The sequence below is a fragment of the Leucoraja erinacea genome, chromosome 2 (assembly GCF_028641065.1).
Source record: "Leucoraja erinacea ecotype New England chromosome 2, Leri_hhj_1, whole genome shotgun sequence".
Lineage (NCBI taxonomy): Eukaryota > Metazoa > Chordata > Chondrichthyes > Rajiformes > Rajidae > Leucoraja > Leucoraja erinaceus.
The window spans coordinates 89,845,875-89,868,526 of NC_073378.1; the positions used below are offsets into that span (position 1 = coordinate 89,845,875).

General features: G+C 43.1%; 1 protein-coding gene and 1 long non-coding RNA gene across 4 annotated transcripts in view; one reads left to right on the forward strand and one right to left on the reverse strand.

Moving 5' to 3' along the window:
• Positions 1–16,082, reverse strand: part of LOC129712368 (ubiquitin-conjugating enzyme E2 E1-like) — a 66,922-nt gene extending 50,840 nt beyond the window's left edge. Inside the window, exons 1-3 of one of the 2 annotated variants that reach the window (XM_055660733.1) lie at positions 15,943–16,082; positions 15,144–15,505; positions 14,571–14,621 (exon numbers count right to left, since the gene is read on the reverse strand). In XM_055660733.1, the coding sequence (XP_055516708.1) occupies positions 14,571–14,621; positions 15,144–15,409 (317 nt within the window). In that variant the 5' untranslated portion in view covers positions 15,410–15,505; positions 15,943–16,082. The remainder of the gene's footprint in view (positions 1–14,570; positions 14,622–15,143; positions 15,506–15,942) is intronic. The other variant, XM_055660742.1, reaches the window with a different exon arrangement.
• Positions 16,003–22,652, forward strand: part of LOC129712392 (uncharacterized) — a 124,846-nt gene continuing 118,196 nt past the window's right edge. For both annotated transcript variants that reach the window (XR_008726046.1, XR_008726045.1), the window contains exon 1: positions 16,003–16,139. This is a non-coding gene — a long non-coding RNA (uncharacterized LOC129712392). The remainder of the gene's footprint in view (positions 16,140–22,652) is intronic.

Below are 22,652 nucleotides of genomic sequence, written 5' to 3' on the forward strand. Positions count from 1 at the left end.
AGGCGGCGACGGGTGGTGGAAGGGCAGGAAGGGGCGGTGACCCGAAAAAGGTCTCGAGTCTAGAATTGCCTCAGCCAACTACTCCCCCCCCCCCCCCCCCCCCATAGACCATTATAAATGGCATGCAATGTTCTGTCGCAAAAGTGACGAGAAGGAAAAAAAAACAAAATCAGTGCCTGCTAACGGCAGATTCACCTCGATCACTTCTTCTCAGCATCAAGCACACTATTTACCCAAATGTTACAACAATCCAGAATCGTCTATATAAAACTAAAAGATAATTCCGGAGTCCAATTGAAATACCTTTCACCTGAACCTCTTCAATATCCACTAACCACTATGCAACCAGGAAAGCCAGACAATAAAGGGATTATCAGACAATGCACGTCCACTTCCAAAAAGAATAAAATTAGACATCTGGGAGTAATTTTACAAGCCTGCAATCTATAAGGAGAACAGATTACAAACATAGGAATTATATTTGAATGATATTTATCTGTTTGAACCGTGACATTCAATTTTATGCATAAATGCTTGTCCATGTCTATGATGCCCTCTATTCCCATATTTTCTTTTTACTACTTAAGCTTACCCAAGCTTAGGCACAATTCCACAGGCGTTTTCTGTTATGTTATCAAACAAGCAACATATCATATATCAACCTACACAGTGAATGTCAGCAGACTATTTAACTACTTAGGATACAAAGATTTGCACCTGATCCAGCCCTGGTCAGCTGTGGGCACATCTGCATTCTGTATCCCCTTTACTCTACATATTGTACTTGAGTCTGACATGATTGTATTCATATATTGTATTATCCTATCAGATTGGATCGTATGCAAAAAGCAGCAAAGCTTTTCTTTGTATCTCAGTACACATGAGAATAATATAGTTAAAATATGTTACCATTTTTCAGATGGAGGACCATACAATAATGCGAGGGAAAAAACCCCAATTGTCTTTCAACCTAATCAGCAGCCAATTTAGTTCTATCTAAGATTAGATAATTTGTCTAATCCAAGGTTTAGTTCTGACACATTGTTCTTTCTCACCGTGCCAGTTAGTGTACATATTTATTGAGTCATCAGGACAGAACCAACATGAAGGTTTTAATGTGATTCTGGAGACAGCAGACTCTGTAAAATATATGTCTTATTCTTGGGAAGCTGTGGACATGCTCTCCGAGCTTGCTAATCAGCAGCAGCTGCAGAGCAACTTCTCCAAATCCACCCCACCCCCACTCCCTCCCCTCCCACTCTTTCCTCAACCTAATGTTTGTGACTCCCATCATTATTATACTTCTCTTTACTTCTACAAACAGATAAATCTCAATTACTAACTTATTTACGTTTATACACAATGCTGATCTGTTTACAGTTGATAGGCTGGGATAACATAATGATTACATTACTAGACCGATCCATCAAAAACAAGACAGAATCTGACTGGCAACAAACAAATTAAATTCAATTTATATAATATTGGAATCATTGATAACGCCTATTACACAAATAGATTGTAAAATCTCTGCGTAAAAAGTGCCTTCCCATGTCCTCCTGAGATGTTAACTGACCTGCTGAGATACTCCACCTCTTTATGCTTTTTAAAAAAAATCGGTAAAACCTATCTGATGTAGTAATGTCCTTTTGGAGAGGAAATCTGTTTTAATTCACCAGTCTGGGCTATATTCAAACCCTTGAAAATGATAAAGGGCCTGTCCCACTAGGAGACCTCTCACGGCCATACAGGCGACCTCTGGCGACCTCTCACATCCATACAGGCGACTCCCCGCCAGGGGTCACCTGTATGGTCTCCTAGTGAGAGGTCTCCTAGTCACCCAAAGAGCCGTAGTATCTTTCTGGTCGCTGATGAATTTTCAACATGTTGAAGTTTTTCAGTGACCTATGACGGATGCCGGCAGTCGTCGAGAAGGTTGCGTAAGTGGCAGGCCTTTAAGCCACTCCAGTCAGGAATCAGTAGAAACCTCCTTGCCCAAACAGTGTTGAGGATGTGGAACTCATGATCACAAGAGACTGAAGCTAATAGTGTAGAAATGTTTAACAAACAGATGGGGGAGAACAAAACTGATTGATAAATGAAGCTAAAAGAGAGAAGGCTCAGGTGGAGCAAAGTATGTTGATGTGGACTGGTTGGGCCAAATAGGCTGATCCTATGCTGTCTGTTAATATTATCTCACACATTCAAGTAAGCCAACTCCAGCTGGTTTAATACAATGGATGAAATGAATTAATTTACTCGAGTCCTCCTCAAAGTTATAACATGTGAAAAGGCAGCCAATTGTAATAACCATCTTCCCAAATAGAGGTTCATTGCTCATCTATAAAACCAGCATTTAAAACCGGTTTAAATCTTGTTACTTCAGAAAATCTAATTATGAGAAGTGATGAAACAGAAGGTCAAAATTACTATTGCCTGGAAAATTCAAATAAAACCTCTCAATTGAAAGACAGATGCAGCTTGGTTTAGAATATTTAGCTTAGAATTTAAATGCAACAGGTTACAAGCAAATACTCTTTGACTCCTTATAAATATTCAGCATACATTTTCAAATTCCAACAGTAGCCACAGAAAATAAAAAATCCCTGGATGCGCCTACAATTAAAAACAAAATCCTATGATAAAAATGTAGGTCAGATTTAATTTGTCTACCAAAATCAAAAATAATTTTAGAAGTTGGACAATATACACAACAGATAAGAGTTGCAGCTCATCAGTATTGTCCTTCATTATTAAAACAATATTTGACAAATGAAATATTTGAATATTAAATATTTACAATAACAAGGGTCTTAGTTTTTACAATTAATCAGAGTGTTGCCAAAGTAATTGCTTGAAAGGCTTAACATCAGCCTGATATTTTTAACTAAACATTTTGTTCAAAATACCTTATGTCAGAAGCTTATAAGATGACAATATTTCCTTTCACAAGGCACTTTCTTGAACCTTAAATATCCCTTGTCAAAGGCAGCTCCAGAAAACCAAAGCACAGCAAAGATGACTTTAACAGCATTTATAGCTTCAACTGCTCCACTACTTAAACTTCAACAAGCTAAAACAACAAAATAAATTGATTTTTCAAGATTCCATTTCCCATTTCAATACCTGCTTGCATTTCAGCAAATTCTCTAAACTGTTTTTAGCCTGCTTTAAACACACACAAGTATCCACATTGTTAACAGTGCAGCAGTTTATCAAAATTAAATGTAAACAAGTCCTTTCATTGAAAGTAATTTGTGCACAGTTATGCTTTCCAACTTACAAAAAGAGTATGTTCACGCATTCAGTACCCCACCTTCTTATATTCCTCTTAAGTAACCCAAAACACTGTCCAGACTATTCAAGCTTGGAAGGCATTACTGGTAATCCTATGCCCAAGTCAATTTATCTTTCAAAATAACTTGCTGAAGCCATGGCTATTTTTTTCACCTATTTTGCTAAAGGGCCATGGGTCAATTTTCCAGTTATGATTATTAATAATGCAAATGGACCAATTTAGTACAAGTTTTGAATTTAAGTCTCAACTGATTGTTTATCATTGAATATCCAGTGGAACACCAAACATTTTTAATCAGAGGGTGGTGAATCTGTGGAATTCATTGCTACAGAAGGCTGTGGAGGTCAAGTTGGTGCATATTTGTAAGGTGGAGATTGATAGATTCTTGATTAGTAAGGCTGTCAGGGGTTATGGGACAAAGGCAGGAGAATGGGGTTTAGAGGGAAAGTGGGATCAGCCATGATAGAATGGCGGAGTAGACTTGATGATCCGAATGGCCTAATTCTGCTCCTTTAACTTATGAGACAAAAAGAACGACAGTTGCTGGAATTTTGAGCAGGAAACAAACTGCTGGAGGAACTCAGCGGGTCAAGGAACATCTGTGGAGGGAAATGAACAGATGATGTTTCGGGTCAGGACAATTCTTCAGACAGTGTGAAGGAGAGTCCCGACCCAAAACGTCATCTTCCTTTTCGCTCTGTAGATGCTGCCTGACCCGCTGAGTTCCTGCAGCAGTGTTTGTTCTGTTATAACGTTATAGTTGTTATAATGTTACAGCATCTATCCACTGCTAATGTTATTGATTCATTTCTATCATGTGTTTCGAGATAGTCAAATCGTACTGTACACAAGTACAAAAAAGCCATGCACAAGTACAAGTTAGTACAAAGAGAGAGATACCAACATGCACAATAGAGCATTACAGCAACACAGTTACAGAAAACAATTCTAAAGTCTGCAATCAGATAGGTTGGAACATGGGACTTCATCCTAGCTCATGGGAGGGTCATTTAGAAGACCGATAGTAGCAGGGGGGAAGCTATTCTTGAATCTGTCTGTATGTGTTTTCAAGCTTTTGTATCTTCTGTAGGGTAGGAGAGGAGGGAAGAGGGGATGACCAGTGGCTGAACATGGTCCTTGATTAAATCGGCTACTTTCCTACGGTAGTAGGAAGTGTAATGCGAGTCAATGGTGGGTGGAGTTGGGGGTGGGCGTCTGATCTGTGTGCTGGAATGGACAATTCCGCTACTGGCTGCCATTTATTGTAGACTTGGGTGGAGCTGTTGCCAAACTAAGCTATGACGCATCCCAATAGAATGCTTTTTATTGTGCACCTGTAGGAAATTACAAGAGATTCTGAATTTCCTCAGACTTAAGAGATATACCCATAAGGAAACTGGTCATTTGGCCCAACATACTCATGTCAACCAAGATTCCCCATCTACACTAGTCCCACTTGGCCATGTTTCGCTCATATCCTATTTTCCGGGTTCGATCCTAGCCACAGGTGCTATCAGTGCAGACTTTGTATGTTCTCCCTACAACAGTGCGAGTTTTCACTGGGTTCTCCAATTCTTCCCACATTACAAAGGCGTGCAGGTTGGCAGGTTAATTAGCCTCTGTAAATTGCCTTTAGTGCATAGGATGCAAAACTGGAAAACATGGTACTAGTGTGCAGGTGATCAATGGCCAGCATGGACCATGGGCTGAAGGGCCTGTTTCAATGCAGTGTCTCTAAATTACTCTGGGTAAAATACTCTGTGCGGTCTCCCGATGGCTCAGGCCTTCAAGTTCAGAAGTCAAAAGAGCAGAATTAGGCCATTCAGCCCATCAAGTTCACTCTGTCATTCAATCATGGCTGTTCTATCTTTCCCTGTCAACCCCATTTGCCTGCCTTCTCCCCGTAATCCCCGACACCCGTACTAATCATGAAGCTGTCAATCTCTGCTTTAAAAATATCCAAATGACTTGGCCTCCACAGCTGTTTGTGACAATAAATTCCACAGATTCACCACCCTCTAACTAAAGAAATTCCTCCACATCTTCTTTCTAAAGGTACGTCCTTTTATTCTGAGGCTGTGCCATCTGGTCCTAGACTCTCCCATTAGTGGAAACATCCACTCCACATCCGCTCTACCAGGCCTTCCACTATTCTGGGCGTTTCAATGTCCCCCTTATCCCTCTAAACTCGAGCGAGTAGAGGCCCAGTGCCGTCAAACGCTCACCATACGTTAACCCACTCACTCCTGGGATCATTCTCGCAAACCACCTCTGGACCTTCTCCAGAATCAACACATCCCTCCTCAGATATTGGGCCCAAAACTGGTCACAATACTCCAAACGTGATCTGACCAGTGCCTTATAAAGCCTCAGCATTACAACCCTGTTTTATACTCCAGTCAATAGGTGCAGTAGGCCATTCGGCCTTTCGAGCCAGCACCGCCATTCAATTTGATCATGGCTGATCATCCCCAATCAGTACCCCGTTCCAGTCCTCTTGGAATAAGTGCTAACATTGTATTTGCCTTCCTTACTGCCAATTCAAGTTGCAAATTAAGCTTTTGGGGAATCCTTCACTAGCCCTCCCAAGTCTCGATGAACCTCCAATTTCTGTTCGCAATGTTCCCCATTTAGAAAATAGTCTACACTTTTATTCCAACTACCAAAGTGCACAATCGCACACTTTGCTATGCTGTATTCCATCTGCCACTTCTTTACTCACTCTCCCAACCTGTTCAAGTCCTGCTGAGGTATCTGCCACAAACCTGGCCACAAAGCCATCAATTCCATCATTCAAATAAATCATTGATAGACAAGTGCTACAAACATCCTCGTAAATCTTCTCTGCACTCTGTCCAGCTTCCAATAGCAGGTTGAATAAAACTAAACACGATACTTCACATGCAGCCTCACCAATGTCTTGTACCACTGAAACATAACATCACCGGAAGCCTTCTTAAATGTGACACCATTTTCAAGGAACTGTGTACCTGCACTCCTAGATCCTTCTGCTCTACAACAGTCCCCAGGGGGCTGTCATTCACTGTGGTCCTGTCCAGGATTGACTTCCAAAAATACAACACCTGGCATTAAACTCCATCAACTAGTCCTCAGCACACTTGCCCAACTGATCAAGATCTGCTGAAATTTTGATAACCATCTTCGCTATCTGTGATTACCACTCACTTTAGTGTCATCTGCAAACTTACTAATCATGCCGTCTACATTTTCATCTAAATCATTGACATAAACCCCAAACAGCAATAGTCCCAGTACCTATCACTGAGGCATACCAATAGCCATAGGTCTCAAATCCAAATTAAAAACATCTTCCTTCCATTAAGCCAATTCTTTATCCAGTCAGCTAGCTCTCCCTAGATCCCATGCAACCTAGCACAGCCTGTCATGCAGCATCCTATCAATTGCCTTGCTGAAGTCAATATAGACAACATCTACAGCTTTACTCTCATCAAGTAGTTGAAACAAACAACTGCAGATGCTGGTTAATACACAAAATGACACAAAGTACTAGAGTGGATCAAGCAGGTCAAGGATCATGTATGGATATCGTTATTCCCCAGAGATGTGATCTGCTGTGTTATTCCAGCATTTTCTGTCCTTTCACCCTCATCAACCTTTTTGGTTACTACTTCAAAACACTATCGGATTCATGACATGATCTCCCACGTACAAAACTATGCTGAATATCCCCAGTCAGCCCCTGCCTCTTCAAATGTGTAAATATCTTATCTCGCAGAATACTCGGGTAAAATGCCTACCACAAATGTTAGATTTACTGATCAATAGTTCCCAGGCTTCTCCTTGCATTCCTTTAATAAATATTAGCCACCCTCCAGTCAACATTAGCTACCCTCGTGTCTTAAAGCATCTTACCCATGTCTAATGATGATTCATATATTTCAGCCCCTTCAAATCTTCACTCGCTTTCAACAGTGACATTGGATATCTGACCAGGACAGATTTATGCACCTTCATGCATCTTAGTACGTTCAGCACCCCCTCGACTGTAATGTGAACTATCCTCAGACATTTCCATTAATTGTCCCAAGTTCCTTAGTCTTCAGGTCTTTCCCCACAGTAATAATAGAGAAGAAATACTCATTGAGGACCTTACCCGTCTCCTGTGGCCAGAGATGACAACTTTGGTTTCTTGAGGGGCCCTATTCTCTCTCCAGTTACCGTCCATGCCTTAATGTACATAAAATCTCTGGGTTTTCCTTCATATTATCTGTCAGTGCCATCTGTAATTTTGATAACCATCTTCACGATCGGTAATATCACTCACTTTAGTGTAATCTACAAACTTACTAATCATGCCTTCCTGACATCCTTCTTGTATGCTCCTCGGTTCCAAAAACAAAAACTTCCAGGGATATACTTGATCCCAGCTGCCTATACTTGTCCCATGCCTCTTTCTTTTTTTCCCTGACTAGAACTTTAATTTCTTTTGTCATCCAAACTTCCTTGCTCCCACCTGCCTTGCCCTTCACTCCAACAGCAACATGCACGTCTGAACGTTTGTCATCACAGTTTTAAAAGCATCCCACTTTCCATACGTTCCTTTGCCTGCAAACAACCTAATGAAATCACCTTTAGTAAAATCTTCTCTAATACCATCAAAGTTGGCCATGTCCCAATTCAGAAATTTTTGGTGGCCCACCCTGTCACTATCCGCAACTATTTTAAAGCTAATAGAACAGTAGTTGCTGATGCCAAAAGGCTCACCCACCTAACCCTAATGCAAAGAGTAGATAAGCTTTATCCTCTCCCCTATTGCCTGAGGAACTTTCCTGAACACATTTGACAAAATCCACCCCATCTAAGCACTTTCACTGTGATAGTGCCAGTCTATATTGGGAAAGTTAAAATCCCCTACTATGACAATCTTATTTGTTTTGCAGCTGCCTGCAATCTCCTGGCATATTTGCTCTTCTAATTCCCATCGACTATTCGGGGAACTGTAGTACACTCCCATAGGGTATATGGTGATCATCACCTTTTTATTTCTCAGCTCCACGCATATATAGTGCCCTCCATAATGTTTGGGACAAAGACCCATCATTTATTTCTTTGCCTCGGTACTCCACAATTTGAGATTTGGAATAGAAAAAAAAAATCACATGTGATTAAAGTGCACATTGTCAGATTTTAATAAAGGCCATTTTTATACATTTTGGTTTCACCATGTAGAAATTACAGCTCAGGTGTTTAATTGCCTCCTGAATGCTGGTATAAGAGAGCTCTCAGCATCTAATCTTTCCTCCAGTCTTTCCAACACCTTTGGAAACTTTTATTGCTGTTTATCAACATGAGGACCAAAGTGGTGCCAATGAAAGTCAAAGAAGCCATTATGAGATTGAGAAACAAGAATAAGACTGTTAGAGACATCAGCCAAGCCTTTGGCTTACCAAAATCAACTGTTTGGACATCATTAAGAAGAAAGAGAGCACTGGTGAGCTTACTAATCGCAAATGTACTGGCAGGCCAAGGAAGACCTCCACAGCTGATGACAGAAATATTATCTCTATAATAAAGAAAAAACACCCAAACACCTGTCAGACAGATCAGAAACACTCTTCGGGAGAAAGGTGTGGATTTGTCAATGACCACTGTCCGCAGAAGACTTCATGAACAGAAATACAGAGGTTGCACTGCAAGATGCAAACCACTGGTTACCACCAAAATAGGATGGCCAGGATTGCCGAGAAGTACTTAAAAGAGCAACCACAGCTCTGGAAAAAGGACTTGTGGACAGATGAGATGAAGATTAGCTTATGTCAGAGTGATGGCAAGAGCAAAGTATGGAGTAGAGAAGGATCTGCCCAAGATCCAAAGCATACCACATCATCTGTGAAACATGGTGGTGAGGGTGTTATGGCCTGGGCATGTATGGCTGCTGAAGGTACTGGCTCACTTATCTTCATTGAGGATACAACTGCTGATGCTAGTAGCATAATGAATTCTGAAGTGTATAGAATCTGCTCAAGTTCAAACAAATGCCTCAAAACTCATTGGTTGGTGGTTCATTCTACAGCAAGACAATGATCCCAAACATACTGGTAAAGCAACAAAAGAGTTTTTCAAAGCTAAAAAGTGGTCAATTCTTGAATGGCCAATTCATTCACCCGATCTGATCCCAATTGAACATGCCTTTTATATACCGAACAGAAAACTGAAGGGGATTAGCACCCAAAACAAGCATAAGCTAAAGATGGTTGCAATGCAGGCCTGGCAGAGCATCACCAGAAAAAACACCCAGCAACTGGGGATGTCCATGAATCGCAGACTTCAAGCAGTCATTACATGCAAAGGATATGCAACAAAATACTAAACATAACTACTTTCATTTACATGACATTGCTGAGTCCCAAACATTATGGTGCCCTGAACTGGGGGGACTATGTATAAACTATGTGAAACCAAAATGTATAAAAATGGCCTTTATTAAAATCTGACGAATGTGCACTTTAAACACATGTGATTTTTTCTATTACAAATCTCAAACTGTGGAGTACTGAGGCAAATAAATAAATGATGGGTCTTTGACCCAAACATTATGGAGGGCAATGTAGCCTCAGTAGATGAGCCATCAGTATTGTCATCTTACTGCCATGATATTCTAATTAATCAATAATGCAACATCCACTTCTCTATTGCCCCCACCTCCTGTCCAGTAGCACCTGTACCTGGAACATTAAGCTGTCAGTCATGTCCCTCACAGCCAGGTTTCTGTAATGGCTACAACGCCCCAGTATCAAATACCTATCCATGCCCCGAGTTCATCCACCTTACCGCTCAGGTCTCTCGCATTAAAATAAATGTAATGCAATCCAACAGTGCTTTCCCATTCGCTGCCAAGCTCCTGCCTATTCTGTGCACTGAACTTTCTTTCATCGTCTTCTATATTGACTTCAAGCCTATTACCTGCCTCATTCCTACATTGGACCCCCTCCCCCCAAAATTGTTGGTGATACCTATGCTTAAACATCCCTATACCAGCACCATTGATGCCAAAGGTAGACACAAACAGCTGGAGTAACTCAGCGGGACAGGCAGCATCTCTGGAGAGAAGGAATAGGTGACTTTTCGGGTCAAGACCATTCTTCAGACATCAATGCCAATATGAGCACAAACATCACCTCATTTTCTGGTCAATAACCAGCTCCTTCATCTTGCTGACATTGAAGGAGAGGTTGTCATTTTGAAACCAAGTTATTAAGTTCTCTATCTCTTTACTGTACTCCATCTCGTCATTGTTGCGATCTGGCCCACAATGGCGGTGTCATCTGCAAACCCGTAAATTAAGTTTGAGCAGAATTTGTCTGAATTCCACAAGAGCTGTGAGAGTACAGTGTATATAGTACAAGGCAGAGAAATACATCATTGCAAGGCAACGGTTTTAAACATTATATTGTGGAGGATATTTTGATTGGTTATGTCTTTATTTATGTACAATGTGGCTAGACGAGTTCACATAACGAACAATTACTGTCCCAGCATTTTGCTGAAAAAGTTGGTCGACTGCAGCTCATGCTTGGATTTATAGAAAGTGGAGCGAATCTAAGAACAAGAGTAGGGCATTTGGCCCCTAAACTGGTTCTATCATTCAATTACATCATAATGGATCCATTCCCGTCATCAAACTCCTGTTTTCATAATTATATTATCGAAAAACAAAAAAAGAAATTTGATGCAAATTCAAAAGCTTATTGTGCAGTCAAAATCACTGCAATAAATGTTTCACAAAAGAAAAATCATTTTTTAATCTGAAAAAACACCCCCTTCTACTCAGTTTATTGAAGAAGGCACTTCAGATGCTGGAAAATCAAAGGTAAATAATGCTGGAGAAACTCAGCGGGTGAGGCAGCATCTATGGAGCGAAGGAAATAGGCAACGTTTCGGGTCGAGACCCTGCTTCAGACTCTGAATTTCCCCAGCATTTTTGTCTCGCTTCTACTCAGTGACCTGGACTCCAGCAAAGTAATTGGTTATTCTTTATTTGCCCTATGAAATGCATTAAGCATTTTAGATTTTCCTCAATATTATTCCAGTGAAATACCAGTACTCGTAATTTAACCCTAGCCCATCCTGAGGTGACTGTGCAAGGCCACCCTTCCTAAAGAAACTGTCACGCTTTTCTTTATGTGATCTAATAATATGTCATTGTACAGCAATAATACCCATCACTTACTCAATTCCCATTTTACCATCCAAGTAACAAATGTCATGATTTACATTAAATGACCATACATTCAATTTCTAAAGGTTTTAGAATTCTATCAGATTAGATGAACAAAGAGAAAGTTTTTCCCACGATATTTAAATAATTGCAATTTTTCCAATAGACGATTTTCAAGGCTTCATCTGACAGCTAAAGGCACAAGAAATGGAAAAGTGAAAGTCCAGATCAGAAAGAAATTCACGCACCTTTAGTTCTAATAAGGCTAGACTGAATTTTCAGCCAGCAAGTCAACTGAAAGCACGTACATGTAGGAGCCATTGGAAAAGTGTATGTTGAAGTTGTTACTTTTTAATTTTTTTTAAATAACTATGATAACTTAAAATTACAGTGAGCAGTTATCAGAATTAAACTGCCTTTAATTATTCTAGACAGAAAATAGAACCAATGTAATATAATATTTGACATTCAAATCCAAATTCCCAAGACAGAAAGAATGAATCCAATGAAGTTATGCATGTTTAAGAAGGAACTACAGAGGCTGGAAAATCGAAGGTAGACAAAAATGCTGGAGAAACTCTATGGAGCGAAGGAAATAAGAATCTGAAGGATCTCGATCCGAAACGTTGTGAGTCTGAAGAAGGGTCTCGACCCGAAAAGTTGCCTATTTCCTTCGCTCCATGGATGCTGCCTCACCCGCTGACTTTTGCCAGCATTTTTCGCTACCTTTGAAGTTAGGCATGCACTGCCTTTGCAAGTCCCACTTATTTCAAAACCAAATGAACCTCATAACTAAGACTAAGTGCCCATTAAGATCAAGTGACAATTAGAGAAGCCAAACAAAGCAATCACTTCAGTATAGACCTGAGTCTCTATTGTACCCAGAAATGTGTGCATGATAAGCATCTGTAAATCCTACATCATACAGGCCAAGATTCGCTTTAGCACTCTTACTGAAACAGTTCCATTCGCAAGACAACAGCTATTGTCACTACTATCAGTGTGTAAAACAAAATCAAGAATCCAAGGGCGACGGTGGCGCAAAGGTAGAGTTTCTGCCTTGCAGTGCATGCAGCTCTCCGGAGACCCAGGTTCGATCCTAACTACGGGTGCTATCCCCCGTCCTCCCCGTGACCACGTGGGTTTTCTCCAAGATCTTCGGTTTCCTCCCACACTCCAAAGACGTACAGGTATGTAGGTAAATTGGCTTGGTATAAGTGTAAATTGTCCCTAGTGTGTGCTGGATAGTGTTAATGTGTGGGGATCGCTGGTTGGTGCGGACTTGGTGGGTCAAAGGGCCTGTTTCCGCACTGTATCTCTAATCTAATCTAAAATAGGGTTTTCCGTATGTGTTTCAATGTCATGCCCTCATAAGATCCTGTGTTGAATTAAAGACCCTCAAAATCCTTCTCAATGCATAATCTCCTCAACCCTGAATTGACCTTGTTACACTAATTTTCTGCTCAGTGCCACTTGATGGCTTGACTGAGATACAGTAATAACATTCCACTTTTTCAGTTGCCCCCAAGAAAGATGCCTTGAATGATACACCAATCATATGCAACTACAGTATATCCAGATTTTCACGATGAGGAAAAGTACTACTGCAGCAAAATTCTCCGATGTATTGTGGACCACTTTCCCTCAATCTTATTTTAAAAAAATGCAGGTCACCTCACCATAAAATACTTAATCGCAACATACAATTTGAGTCATGGTACACTTTTTCTAGTAAAACTATCCATCAATGTTGATTACAAAGCAGATCCACAGAGAAGAAAACCCAATTCTCAAGGGTGTCTTTAATCTTACAAGTGTGAATTTGGTCAGGACATTTACCTCTCTTGCCTGCAAGCTTGGTTGGTGTGATGCCTTTCACTCAAGCTGCCTTATGCAAATTATATAAAAAATTAGTTACAGTGAACTAAGTGCAGCAATTCAGTTTCAAGATGCCACTGCCAACCATTAATCTCAGTTTATAGTTTCTGAAGTGCTTGTATAAATTACTAGCCTGAACTCACTGACATTCATTTATTGTCCCATAACTCAAAGAAGAAAACATATCTGTGATACAATAGAATTACACAAATTAAACTATGATGTGCCAGATTTTCTGAAACTTGATCAGATCCAAAACAAATATTACACTCTTAAAAAGGAAAATATGGATAACCCAAAAAGAGTAGTCATCATGCAAAATTTAATACGATTTCTACCCTAGATTTAAAAAAAAAAGACAAAAGGATTAATGTCTGCAAAAGCCTGGTTTGCTTTAGGTAAGTGGCCAGAACTAATTGACCAAACTCAAGTCAAAACTGGCTTTTGAGAAATATTGCAAAACTGTAATGTTCCCAGTTTAAAAAACAATCACAATAGAATAACAATTATGAATCATCCTGTTTTCCTAGAATTTGACAATATATCAACATCATAAAGGCATAATTATATTTTATATACATAATTCTTAACTAAAAACAGCCAACCTAAAATATGTGACTACTTTTTTTAGGAGCTTCTTGGGTACTTTTTTTGAAAAAATAATCAGAAATAACTCCCGTTATTTTGAAAGTTTTTAAATAATCCATAAAATAGACAGTCAGCATGATAGCAGTATTAATAAAAACCTTTTTCGGTACAAACCAACTGTTTTCACACCTTCAACATCTATAACACTTTCAGACCAAAAAGCTTTGGAATATCTCGAAAAACACCGGTACACACACTCAACAGATAACTGCGGACCACCCCCCCATCCGAAACATTAGTCTCCAAAATGACATCAAATCCCACTCTAAAGAGTACGGTTTTGACAGTAACCCCCTGAGCAGCGAGGTAAGTTTTAAGCTTCCAAAACGAAACTTACTAAAACATTTCAGTTAAAAGTACTGGCATCTAAAGCATGTTTGGGTCTAAAATGTAAAATTGGGCCTCAATCCCAATTCCTGTTGCAATACAACAATAGAGTTGAATGATTAACACGGTTTTCGTGGGCAAAACCAGTACCAGTTACTCCTGATCGGCGCATTGAACATATTTTAAACCCAATCAATGTATTTTGTTAAACCTACCAACCTGCAGTTCGGCGGTGGATCCAACGTGATATCGGCCAGCTCCTTCTGGATCCTGTGGATCATAAAACATTGATCTTCTTAAAAACACACTGCACCACTCGGGATCAGCACCCTGCATTCTTGCCGTATTCTCCAGAGATCTCACTACTAAAGTTAACAAAATTAAGTAAAAAATAAAGCAAAGACCCTGACCTTTGCTTACGAGAAAACGAGAAAAAAACATGGCCGCTTCTCGTAGCTCCAAGAAGCCAATACGGTAAAATTTCACAACTCGATTTGTCTCGTTCCAAAGCCAATTCATTCCGCAAAAGCCAAAGGGATCGGAAATAGTCGACGTTAGTTACCCAGAGACGGGGAAACGGGGTCACACCATGATGCAGTCCTTCTACACAAAGCGATTTTAGCTAATATGCAAATGAACCTTTGGTATTAAAGAAGTCTGGCGTGTCGCGAGTGAGGGGAGGAAATAAAAAGGGAGAGAAAGCAAGAGGCGTGCAGTGCAGTGCAGTGCAGTGCAGGGCAAGGCTGGCCACCGAGTCCCGGACTCGGAACGGTGCCCGGAGCTCGTGCTCACCTCTTGGCGCTAGTGGTGAGCAGCTTGGGGTTCTTGCTCATGGTGCTGTTCTTCGCTTCTCTTTTCCTCTTGTTGCCTCCACCGCCGCCGCTGTTGTTGTTGTTGTTGTGGTTGCTGCTACCGGTGATAGTGGTGCCGCCGCCGCTGCTGCTGCTGCTGCTGTTGTTGTTGTTGCTGCTGCTGTCGGTCCCTTTCTCGCCTGGTTGCGAAGAACTGGAAGAAGACGAGGAGGAGCTGGTGCTGGCCCTCGAGTCGTCATCCGACATCTCCGCCGCTGGCTCGCTGGCACACGCTGACTGTAGTGAAACACGACAGTGTCTCACCCCGCGCACTCACACACAAACACACAGACCAACTACACACTGACAACAGCAAAACACAGAGAACAAGGAGTTACCACATAGGACTTGCGAGAAAGAGGATTAAAGTAAATAAAAGGAAATACCCAGGCACCAGATTTGTGCCCGAAGAGAGAACTAAATGTAGAGAGCGAGGATACAATGTCAGTAAGAGTGAGTCAGTGTATCTGATGTAGTGTAACACTCACAGGGCAACGCATTGACTGACACACTCACGGAGCTATATCTCGTCACAGGCTGCTATTGCACCGCGCCGTCAACCGGAGTTGCCTCCCTTCCCCTAGGCTGACTATGGGGTGCAATTCCAATAATAGGAAGCGGGCGATACTTTGTGTTTAGCTGTAGGGGGAGGGGGAGTTAAAGACCGAGAGAGACAGAAAGAAAGAAGGAAAGAAAGTAAATAAGTGGTGGCAAATTCGGGCGTGAGGTCAAGAACCCACCTGGCAGATGTTGTTGGATCAGCTTCGTGTTTCTCTTTCTTCTTCCTGTACTTTCTCCTTTGGATGATTCTATCCCTTTCTTTGTCTGACAATTGTCGCCTGCGATGGTACAGGGGCAGACTCGTGTCTCACACGGTCACCGAGAATGGAACGGAAGTACAGATACAGGGAGGAGACAGGACAAGGACTTTCACGAGGTACAGTAACTTTACAGAAAACTGCTGCTTCAGACAAGCAACTTTTTAAGGTCTCTATGTTAAATTATATGGTTTCTTGCATTTCAGAGTATGTTGCAACCTCTCAGTTCAATTTTCCACAAGGGAAGTATTTCGCTTTCTTCACCCATGGGGATTTTATTTCAGAAATTGATTTGTGAGGTGATATACTTGTGTATTGAGGCACGTATGTTTTTTTCAGAAATGTTCTAATGTGGTAAGAAGGCCTTGAATTTATTGTATCGTCAACACGAAAATAACCTACATTTATGTCACCCCGGTGCCCCAAAGCGCTTGAGAAGTGAAGTATTTTTGAAACATAGTCACTGTTGTAACGTAGAAAAGGCAGCAGCTAATCTGCTTCCAGCAAATTACCACAAGTAGTAAGGTGATTATAGTCTCATAACCTATTTTATTGCTGGTAGTGGGGGCATAAGTATTAGTCGGGTCATTGAGATTTCCCTTCTCTTTCCTGAAAGCAATAAAGACAAAGTTTGACATGGGAGAATCGGTGGGGGTTCAAAGCCAAGATGATATGGATTATGTAAATAATGCTACCAAAATATGACAATTCCCTCCACATCACCTGATGGTTTCATTCCAGTATTCACTTCTGAATATTGCAGACTTCTTAACTCTGATTTTTGTTTCCCCAAAGCTTTACCAATTCAGAAAGCTCCTCAGGGCACTATATCACTAGGCAAGGTGACGGAAGGAAACAGTTGTTGAATGTCTGTCACAAGGAACAAGAATCAGTCCTCTCTATATCCTTCCTTGCTCGCCTTGAGGACCCTCAAGGTACCCGGCCCTCTAAACACTCTCCACTTCACTCACACCATTGCCACTCCATCTTTGTCCTAAGTGGTAGACCTCCAATTTTGAGTGTGATTATTTCTGGACACTACAGTTTTGTATGATATCTACTCAACAGTGAGCATGAAGAGTTTCTTATGGTGAATATCAGACACCTTTTTGTATTTCATAATGACAAAGAAGGCCATTCAGCCCATCAAGCCTATGACAACACTGAAAATAATCCAGTAATCCCCCTCAGAGATGGGAAGATGGAGAAAAGCAGTGGTTCATCCTTTACTTAACCACTCCTTAAACAACACACCTACCATTGCATGAATCAATCAATTATCACTTCAGTGCTTCAAACACAACTGTAACCTTCCTATTGTCAGGCATATATTCCAGACTGGGTCTTGCCATTTTATATAAATGCAGCAAGTCTGTCCTACAATCCTCATGCAATAAAGCCCAACATATTGTCCACCTTTTAGTTGCTTGCTGGAGCTACACACTAACTTTTAGCAATTCGTGCTCAAGATCACTCGGCTCCCTTTGAAAACAGCAATTTTTGATTACATCACTGATGATGTGTTCAGGAGCATTTATCGATGTATTTGTATCAATCACTGTGCTGGTGAAACCAGTGGCGACCAGGAATAGATTGGTTGACAACCAAGAATAGGGTGGCGACGACAGGAGAGACAGTGGACAGCTCGGAAAGTCGGCGGGCGGGGTGGGTTGGCAGCCCAAACCGCATCCTCTGAGAGGAGGAGACCCAAATCACGCTACAGGAAAACACATGGAAAAATACCCCCAGGGGTGCCCGAGAGGGGGGGAGGATGAGCACCTCAATTGGACCGATCAAAGGTTAACGACTAATGGCAATGGACAACCGACTATGAGTATCAAATGCAGATGTGGTAAGGTTTGCAAGAACAGCCGAGGCCTGAAGATTCACCAGACCCGGATGAAGTGTTTGGAGGGACAGGGAGTGTCACAACGCACAGGTATTTTACCTGGTGAGACGCAGGAGGAGCCGGGCCCGGAATCACCCCATAGAGCCCGAAGCCTCCAAGTGGCGCTACTAGTCCCTCGGAACAGTTCTCCGGAGAAGGTTCGAGTCAGATGGCCTCAGGCCTGCAAGACGGCAGTCTGGCATCAGTTCGACGAGGATGTCGACAAGGTGCTAGAAGCAACTGCGAAGGGCGACGTGGACCGAAGGCTGTGGACGATGATGACAATCATCATCAGCCTAGCTGTGGAAAGGTTTGGAGAAGTGGAGAAGAAGCCGGCCAGAACACCTTTCACCATGAACCAACGAGCAACAAAGATCCACAAGATCCGGCAGGAGCTGAAGTCCCTCAAGGAGCAGTATAAAGAGGCCAGGGAACAGCAACGTCCCCCCTTGGCTGAGCTGTGAACCATCCTGAGGAAGAAGCTGCTGACCCTCCGTAAAGCTGAGTGGCACCGAAGACGCCAGAAGGAAAGAGCCAAGAAGCGAGTATCGTTCATAGCCAACCCCTTCGGCTTCACCAAACAACTACTCGGGCAGAAGCGCAGTGGGAGTTTGGCTTGCTCTAAGGAGGAGATAGACCGGCGCATCCAGACGACCTACAGTGACCCTGTCAGGCAGCAGGAGCTGGGCCAGTGCAACATCCTGATAAAGCCACCTCCACCCATCAAGGAGTTTGATAGTAGAGAGCCACTCCCGAAAGAGGTCCAGGATGTTGTGAAGAGAGCAAGAGCTGGCTCAGCCCCTGGCGCGAGCGGAGTCCCCTACATGGTCTACAAGAACTGCCCCTTGTTACTGAAACGGCTGTGGAAGATCCTGAAAGTCATCTGGAGGAGAGCAAAAGTGGCACAGCAGTGGCGATTCGCTGAAGGAGTCTGGATCCCAAAGGAGGAAGATTCCAAGAAGATCGATCTGTTCAGGATCATCTCCTTGCTAAGTGTTGAAGGGAAAATTTTCTTCAGCATAGTGGCGAGGCAGCTGACCAACTTCCTCTCCAGCAAAGGTTACATCGACAGCTCAGTGCAAAAGGGAGGCTTATCTGGAGTGCTGGGGTGTCTAGAGCACACGGGAGTGGTGACCCAGCTCATCAGAGAAGCCAGGGAGAACAAGGGTGACCTGACAGTGCTCTGGCTTGACCTGGCCAACGCCTACGGCTCCATCCCGCACAAGCTGATCCAGACAGTCATGGCCAAGCATCATGTGCTGGGCCAAGTGGCAGATCTCATCCTGGACTATTACAACCAGTTCAGCATGAGAGTCTCATCAGGGTCAGTAACATCAGAGTGGCACAGACTGGAGGTTGGGATCATCACAGGCTGTACCATCTCTGTGATCCTTTTTGCCTTGGCGATGAACACAATCGTCAGGTCTGCTGAGTCAGAGTGCCGGGACCCTCGGACCAAGTCAGGAATGCGCCAACCACCAATCGGAGCCTTCATGGACGACCTGACTGTCACCACTGAGTCAGTGCCAGGAGGCAGGTGGATCCTGCAGGGGTTGGAGAAACTGATTGGATGGGCAAGGATGAGGTTTAAGCCAGGAAAATCAAGGTCACTGGTGCTAAAGAAGGGCAAAGTCATGGACAGGTTCCGCTTCAGCATCGAAGGGACACCAATCCCAAATGTCTCCGAAAGGCCAGTGAAGAGTCTTGGCAAGGTGTTTAACAGCAGCCTGAAGGATACAGCATCTGTCCAGGCAACCTGTCAGGAGCTGGAGAGCTGGTTGAGAGCAGTGGACCGGTCGGGGCTTCCCGGCAAGTTCAAGGCATGGATTTACCAGCATGATATCCTGCCAAGGATACTCTGGCCACTGCTTGTCTACGATGTCCCAATATCCATCGTAGAGAGATTGGAGAGGAAAGTCAGCAGCTTTCTCAGAAGGTGGCTGGGACTGCCCAGGAGCCTTAGCAGCATCGCCCTTTACGGAAATAACACCAAGCTCCAGCTGCCCCTGAAGTCCCTGGAGGAGGAGTTCAAGGTGACTCGGACCAGAGAGGTGATGCTGTACAGGGACGCCAGCGACCCCAAGGTGGCTCAAGCAGGGGTGGAGGTGAAAACTGGGAGGAAGCGGAGAGCCGGCGAAGCCGTGCTGCAAGCAGTCCCGGATACGCCACAGAGTCCTGGTGGGAGCAGTGACTTGGGGAAGAGCAGGCCTGGGAATCTTCCCATCTCCCCAGTTTGACAAGGCCAAGGGGAAGGAGAGGTGCAGGCTGGTCCAGGAGAAAGTGAGGGCAGTGGTGGAGGAGAAGAGGTGTACCAGAGCAGTTGGATTGAGGCAGCAGGGAGCCTGGACAAGGTGGGAGCAGGCCATGGACCAAAAAGTCACATGGACTAAGCTCTGGCAGGCTGAACCACAGTGCATCAAGTTCCTGGTCCAGGCAGTGTATGATGTCCTGCCCAGCCCATCGAACCTCTTCATCTGGGGCAAAGCGGAATCTCCAGATTGCCCGCAATGCTCAGGCAAGGGGATGTTGGAACACATCCTGAGCTGTTGCCCAAAGGCCCTTGGGTAGGGCCGGTACACATGGCATCAAGACCAGGTTCTCAAACCCATTGCAGAAGCCATCAGCGTGGGAATCAGCAGCTGCAGACAAGAACGCCCCACCACCCAGATGATCACCTTCGTGAAGGCCAGAGTGCAGCTGCCAAGAACCACAGCAGCCAGGAATCCGTCAGGAATCCTGGCGACTGCGCAGGACTGGCAGCTTTCCATAGACCTGGTGAAACAGCTGAAGTTCCCACAGCACATTGCCACGACCACCCTGAGGCCAGATATCCTCCTGGTCTCAGAGGCGACCAAAAACATCGTCTTGTTGGAACTGACTGTGCCGTGGGAGGACCGTCTGGAGGAGGCCCACGAGAGGAAGATGGCCAAGTATGAAGAGCTGGTCATAGACTGCCGCAAGCAGGGCTGGAAGGCAAGGTGTATCCCCATTGAGGTTGGCTGCAGAGGTTTTGCAGGGCAATCGCTCTACAAAGCCTTGAGTGCACTGGGCATCAACGGAGTGGCGAGGAGAAGGGCCATCAAGAACACCACAGAGGCAGTGGAGAAGGCCTCGAGATGGCTCTGGATCAGGAGAGGAGGTCCATGGGGAGGAGCGAATGCCACCTGAACACAAGTCATGGTCAGATCAACCACGGCTGGGTCGCCTGGGTGAGGGTGTCTGAATATGAAAGACCCGAAACACCCAATGACCCCAGGTTACATCACTGATGATGTGTTCAGGAGCATCTATAGATGTATTTGTATCAATCGATCTTTCAACATTCCAATTCTTTTCTATCTAAGTTCCCACATTTTTGGGAGGTGAAATGTAATGGGAAATATATGCAATTACCTGCATTACCCTTACCAGCATTTAGGTACAGAGGGATCTTGGGTGTCCAAGTCTATAACTCCCTGAAAGTGGTCACACAAGTAGATAGATTTGTAAAGAAGACATATGGTATGCTTGCTTTCATAAGGTCGGGCCTTGAGTATAAGAGTCTGGAAGTCATGATGCAGGTTTATAGGAGTTTGATTAGGCCGTATTTGGAGTATGGCATACAGTTCTGGCTGCCGCATTACAGGAAGTACAGGTGGTGAATCTGTGGAATTCTCTGCCACAGAAGGTAGTTGAGGCCAGTTCATTGGCTATATTTAAGAGTGAGTTAGATGTGGCCCTTGTGGCTAAAGGGATCGGGGCTATGGAGAGAAGGCAGGTACAGGATACTGAGTTGGATGATCAGCCATGATCATATTGAATGGCGGTGCAGGCTCGAAGGGCCGAATAGCCTACTCCTGCACCTATTTTCTATGTTTCTATGTCTATGTATTGGCATTGGAAAGAGTGCAAAGAAAGTTTGCCAGAATGATGCCTTAATTAGAGGGTATTGGCTACAGGGAGAGTTTGGACAGACTTGGATTATTTCAGGACAAGCTTCATGTTTTCTAGGTTTGACTAATTTATCGAATATTATCTCCCTTATTGAACTGATATATTTTTGGATTTCTTCCTTGTTGTTGACCCTTGTAATAGGCTATCTCATGTCAAGAGTATTTTATTGTCAAATGTCCCAAAACAGAACAATAAAATTCTTATTTGCAGCTGCACAATAGGTATGTAAACATAGTGCTCAGAGGATATATTATAAACAACAAAATAAGTGAAATAAATTATTTTTTAAAATAATTTTGTTGGAGTTCTTGGTGATCAGCAGCATGATGATTTTTTGGAAGAAGCTGTTCCTTAACCCAGACGTACTGTATTCAGGCTCCGATACCTTCTTCCCAATGGCAGGAGTGAAATGAGAGCATAGCCAGGATGATGTGCATCCTTGATGCTAATCACCTTCCCACCATCAAAGGGCTCTACATGATCTATACAAGCAGTCTGATTCTTAATCAAAATGTTTTTGAAAATCCATGTATACGACATCTACTGTACAACATTACTCTTTCTTAATATTTTAATTCTTTCTTTAAAGAACTCAATAAGATTGGTTAAGCTTTTCCATCCCTTCAGAAATCCGTCCTGACAATTGTACTTTCAACTGGTCTCCTATAGATCCTTTCGATGGTGGGGAGTCGGTACCCATGTTCACCACTTTTTGCAATGACCACACTTTTTGCATTGACCACAACTGGGCAATGTTCACCACTTTTTGCAATCTTTATCATTCCTGGGCGCTCGATTTGCTTAACCACGC